Raw genomic sequence first — 5982 nt, 5'->3', positions numbered from 1 at the left:
ATGCTGGGTCAGCCGGGGATCTGGCTGCTGCTGGTCTAGTGAAGGGGCCTGTGGCCCTTGGCTAGGCAGGTGTGCTGACTGAGGCTCCAGCTGCAGTGTCGTCCGTTATTTCTCTACAACGCCCACAAGCTTCACAGGACTAGTCAGACGGTCATTCAGTGACTTTGCGGTAAAAATGACTGGAGGTGAATAGAGCCATTCCACATTTTATTCCACATTAAAAAATATCCTGAGCTTTCTTATATCTCTCAGATACAGGAAACATGTTTCAAAACATACTTCCTTGTTATGACGTTTGTTTTACCATCTGTTTTGCCGTGTGTGAATGTGTTATTCAATGTGTTTCTATGGGCTAATAGCACCCCCTACAGGAGTCCTACAATTCTATATGAAATGTCTAAATGGTCTTTGGTATGAACATCTTAAAGGCCCAGCGCAGTCAAAAACGTGATTCTTCTGTGTTTTATAGACTGAGTATACAAAACATTAAGAGAACCTTCCTAATATTGAGTTGCACCCTGCTTTTTGCCCTCAGCCATCCAGACTCAATTCATCAGGGCATAGACTCTATAAGGTGTTGAAAGCGTTCCACAGGGATGCTGGCCCATGTTGACTCCAATGCTTCCCACAGTTGTCAAATTGGCTCGATGCCCATTTGGTGGTGGACCATTCTTGATACACACGGGAAACTGTTGATTGTGAAAAACCCAACAGCGTTGCAGTTCTTAACACAAACCGGTGCGCCTGGCACCTACTACCATACCCCGTTCAAAGGCACTTAAATATTTTGTCTTGCCCATTCACGCTCTAAATGGCAGACATACATAATCCATATCTCAGTTGTCTCAAGGTTTAAACATCTGTTAATGTTATGGAAACAGCAGGTGTTCATAATGTTTTGTACATTCAGTGGTTAATGTAAGAGCTGTTTGAGAAGACTGTTTTGATGGGATGGAGTTCTGGCCTTCCATGGTGACATCACCATGCGTTAATGAATGAATAGACCATATTCACTAATTAAGGCTATATTTCACAATATGCTTACTCAGGCCACCTTTTGCAATATGCAATTATTCATGAAACAATCATAACAAATACTTCAGAAATATAATCAATAATATTCACGATGTCATTGCCCACACTTTGATTGTCTTTGGATTGTAGACACACAAGTCTTCCTCTTGGTTGATCTGCACCGTCCCAACACCTGCTGGTAGCCAGGCAGAGTCAGAACAAGTGGTAATTGTCTATGATCAGAACTCTTCCAAAATCCACCCTTAGTTTCAGAACCCCCCCTGTCGGATTCAGGAACACCTAATGGGGTATTTAATGGCTTTTCGGACACCAGCACCAAGCATACCATCTCTGGATGGTGTGAAGCCATATCTCTGTAGTGTCACCGCAGACTGTTTTGTTGTTTCAACATGCATGGCGTAGACACGGCAACCTTCAGGGGTGACTTTTTAGATCAGTAAAACATACAGTATTTGCTGAAATTAGATATTGCATTTGTAGGTATGTTACATTATTTCATATTGTAGGCAAATTATTTTGTTGTTTGACTGAGGAAGGGGGAGTAAAATATTTTTTACAATTCATCACCAAATGGAATCACTGCTCTACTGTGAAGTTGTCACGTACCACTCCATACCATCGCAGGTAATGACAAGAAAAATGGCTTGCAATGTATTTCAACAGTCTTTCATACTTTCAAGTTATTTCCAGTTATCTCCATGACCTTTCACTATCTTTGGGTTGTAGACACAGTCCTCCTCTTCCATGCCAACCTCAGGTGATACCAAGCCAGTGTCATAGCCATGCACAGTGTGCCAGGTCTTCTGCTTGGGGTGGTTCTTCTTCTCTATGATAATAACCTTCCCCACATCCACTCTGACTTGAAGTACTCGTTTCTCCCAGTAGGGGACACCAGGGGGGTTTTCAATGGCTTTTAGAATGTCCCAACTAACATAGGCACCAGTTCCAAGAACACTTCTGTCTGCACTTGGTGTGAAACCATTGTTCTTAATCAACTCTGTTGTGGTGCCGTGGAACATCACATATTCTGTCTGGTCTTCAGGAAGTGTGTTGCTGTCTAGGAAGTTGATGTAGTATGGGGAGTTAGCCATAAACTAGAAACCAAACTGCAACTGAATACACCTCTGCTGAGATGAACTGTATTATAAGTCAATACAATGCACAATAACACATTGTAATATTAAATAGACCTTTAACTGAAATTGTTACACCAAATAGTGATATTTATACAATAACAATATGCTGAATCACTATTGTTACAGTAATATTACAAGTGTTGTAACATTATCATGCTTACATATAAATGTACTTTGTAAACAGGGATGGTTTAATATATCTAAGATAAGTGTCCAATAACAAGACTGTTTAATAAAGACTGTTGTTTATTATACTGTGTATGCTTAGGAAACAGTGCTTCTTACTGATCTCGCTACTGTGCTTTCCACTAGTCAATAACAAGACTGTTCATTTGTCTAGAATTACAGGATATTTTTCTTACCTGCTACTACTTGACAAATGCAGGATTATTATACTGTATTCTTAGGAAACCTACAGTAGTACTTCATACAGAGTGCTTTACTGATTTCATTTCCTGGTTACAACGCTTGTCTCTATAGAGATGGATAAGGCACACAGAGCAGGGATCTCCAACTGGTGGCCCAGTTAAATGGTTGGACATAAAAGACAGTAAAAACACCAGCAAATCAGCTCCAAGTGATTTTCATTTGGGAAATCTGTTCTAAGGTATTTCCATGTATAATAGAGGTTTGTTATTATGTTTTAGTCTAACATTATTTGTTTGTGCTTCTTGCGGTCAATTTGCAGTCTACAAATGATTTGTAATTATGTTCCGGCCCCCCGACCATCCGTTCAAGAAAGAAATGGGACCTGCGGCTGAATCTAGTCTCAGAATGTAGAACCATGACACCTCTATGTAAGGGGAAAGCAACAACACCCACTCAGATAGTACAGGTAGTCTAATGAATACCGAACTATAAACACATATGGTATCCCAATCTGAGCATTTCAAAATGGCTGACACCTTCCGCAAACAGTGGAACTCAGCTGCTTGTCTATGGAAGACACACAACATTGACTAAATCAGTTCATATATTTCTGCAGCACAGATACTTCAATAGAATAACTGATTGGAATTCGGAGGGGGGAAAACACAACAAACAATGTGAAACGTGTTTATTTGAGATTTATTATAGGAACGAGGATCATTGTTACACATGCATTATTTACATCACGTAAATATGAATAATTGATATGATGAGGTTAAATGATTGATTGCATATAGATTGACATGTGAAATCATCTTGTGGGCCTGCAAAATATAGCTTCTTCTTCCTATGAACTGCATCATGTGGGTCCGTCTGATTCTAACCATCCTCTTCTGGTGACCATGAGGTGATGCTGGATGCAGAACGCCATCAGTTCTACAGTGACGGGTTTAATCTGCAGGAAACAGAATAGAATACAAGCTGTCTCAATTAAAACCTGCATGTGTGTATAGTGGAACTCACACTAAGTGCCCTTCAAGCCTTCTACTGTAGCGGTACTTCCATTGTGATAAGGTACTGACTGTGGCTCAATATCACTCACATTTTCATGGTGGACACTTTCAGCATTGTCAGCACTGTGATTCTCTTTGGGTCGAAAACACAGTCCTCCTCTCGGTCGCTATTCACCATGCCAACACCAGGTGGAACCCAGGCAGTGTCATACCCATGCTTAGTGTGCCAGTTGTATTGCATGTCACACTGTTTGTTAATGATCTTAACCTTGCCAACATCCACCTTCACTTTCAGAACCATCCTGTCTGAGTCATCGGCCCCAATGGGGTATTTAATGGCTTTTCGGATGTCTCGACTGAGGTAAACACCTGCACCAAGCATGCCATCTTTGGAAGGTTCGAATCCATTTCTCTGTATTTTCACAGCAATCTGTTTTGATGTTCCATGATACATCACGTAGACGTGGCTGTCCTCAGGAGTGACTCCACTCTGAAGATGACGGTATCTAGATCTGTAAGACAAGCAGACAGTTTTTGCTTCATTATGATATTATATTAGCTTCCATTCTTCACATAGTTTATTTAAAATAATGATTTGTTAAAGGAGACTTGATTTTTAGGTCATTGGGGAAATGTAGTTTTTTTTTAAATTCCTGGTCATCTGACCTCCCAAACTAGGCTCTAAAAACAAATCCATTAGAAAGCTCTAGAATGTATCTATTGCATCATCACAGGTAAAACCAATCAGAGGGTTTGTACTACAACAGTCTCTTTCATACGTACATGGTCTTTTTGTTTACTTTCATGACCTCCATGACTTTGATTCTCTTTGGGTCGTAGACACAGTTCTCCTGTCGGTTGCTTTCTACCATATCGACACCTGGTGGAACCCAGGCGGTGTCATATCCATGCTCGGTATGCCAGGTCTTCTGCATGGGGTGATCCTGCTGGTCTATGATCTTAACCTTCCCTACATCCACTCTGACTTTTAGTACTCTTCTCTTAGAGTTGGAAACACCAAGAGGGTATTCACAGGCTTTTTGAATGTCCCGTGTAACATAAACACCAGCACCAAGCATGCTGATATCTGCTCTTGATAGTATGAAGCCGTTCTTCTTAATCAGCTCTGCAGCCTCTACTGAGGTGCCATGGAACATCACATATGTTTGTTGATCCTCAGGATGTTCACCAGTGTCGAGAAAGTTGTCTAAGTATGGAGAGTTTGGTTTCATTTTCCTCAGGCAAGCCCTAGTCAACATGATGATTCTAGCTGTGAGAACCTGTGGCAAAATATGCTTTTATGAATAGACAAACTTCTGCAATCCTGTAGTAACGATTTAGATCTCCTACAGGGCCTTCAGAAAATATTCATACCTCTTGACTTATTCCACATTTTGTTGTTACAGCCTGAATTCAAAATTGATTCAATGTTTTTTCTCTCACCCATCTACACACACAATACACCATAATGACAAAGTGAAAACATGTTTTTAGACATTTTAGCAAACTTATTGAAAATATTGAAAATATCTCATTTACACAAGTATTCACACCCCCTTTGCCTTGACATTCCAAATTGATTTTTTTATTTATTTCATTGATTTTGAATTCAGTCTGTAACAACAACAAATAAATCAAGAGGTATGACTACTTTCTGAAGGCCCTGTGGAAGTAACCTGAAGTGTAATAAAAGGAGACTCCGCCTGCACATTGTAATACTTGCCAGTTAAATAGGAATTATAAAGGGCAACATGTCGACCACAAATAGACTTTATCCAGGCTACTAATTCAGAAATGTCACATGCTTTTGCCAACTACTGTGTTGCCTTAGTATATTTATTTGGCTCACATGAATAATACGTGAATAGTGCACAATGTACTTGGTATGTTACAAGCACTTGATACTTGTTTGTAATTTTATAAATACATTATAATTCAGATAATCTCTATTGTATCATTCACTTTTATAGAAAATACTAGATATTGGATTATATCCTCTGGCTTGTGATTTAAATGTTTCAATGCGATGTTAACATTTGTGAAGTAGCTAATAAGCAACTTTCTAAAAAGTCAAATTATAATTTGGTCATCCTTACCTGCTACTGTGGAATCAGATTCAACCAACCAGTCAGACTAATTCAGGATTATATGACAGAGTTTAGTTCTCGTTTCCCCTCGGTTTCCTCTCCCTCGCTCTATCCCCCCTCCCCCTCTCTCTCAAATTCTAAATCGAGAGAGAGAGCAAAGTCCATCCATATTTATGACCAGGATATCTCTTTGCTAGTGAAAAGCAACCACGCCAACTCAGATGAGAAAGAAGCCTAATCTAATGGGTACATAAACATGTCTGGTACATCTTATTATTGCAAGACGTCTGGAGCATTTTGAAATTGCAATGCTGACACCTTTGACCAGTAAAATTATGTCTG

The 5982-nt window shown here is 39.8% G+C and overlaps 1 protein-coding gene across 1 annotated transcript; it reads right to left on the bottom strand.

Annotated features, from left to right (window-relative positions):
* Positions 1–3211: 3211 nt before the first annotated feature.
* LOC110497177 lies at positions 3212–5765 on the bottom strand. The gene is made up of 4 exons (XM_021573153.2): positions 5650–5765; positions 4337–4833; positions 3643–4065; positions 3212–3495 (listed from the first exon to the last, which is right to left on the bottom strand). The coding sequence occupies exons 2-4, from the start codon at positions 4810–4812 to the stop codon at positions 3477–3479; spliced, it is 918 nt and encodes a 305-aa protein (XP_021428828.2). The 5' UTR covers positions 4813–4833; positions 5650–5765; the 3' UTR covers positions 3212–3476.
* Between the last annotated feature and the right edge of the window lie 217 nt (positions 5766–5982).

This window comes from Oncorhynchus mykiss, chromosome 10 (assembly GCF_013265735.2).
Source record: "Oncorhynchus mykiss isolate Arlee chromosome 10, USDA_OmykA_1.1, whole genome shotgun sequence".
NCBI lineage: Eukaryota > Metazoa > Chordata > Actinopteri > Salmoniformes > Salmonidae > Oncorhynchus > Oncorhynchus mykiss.
This window is presented reverse-complemented; position numbering and strand designations above follow the sequence as displayed.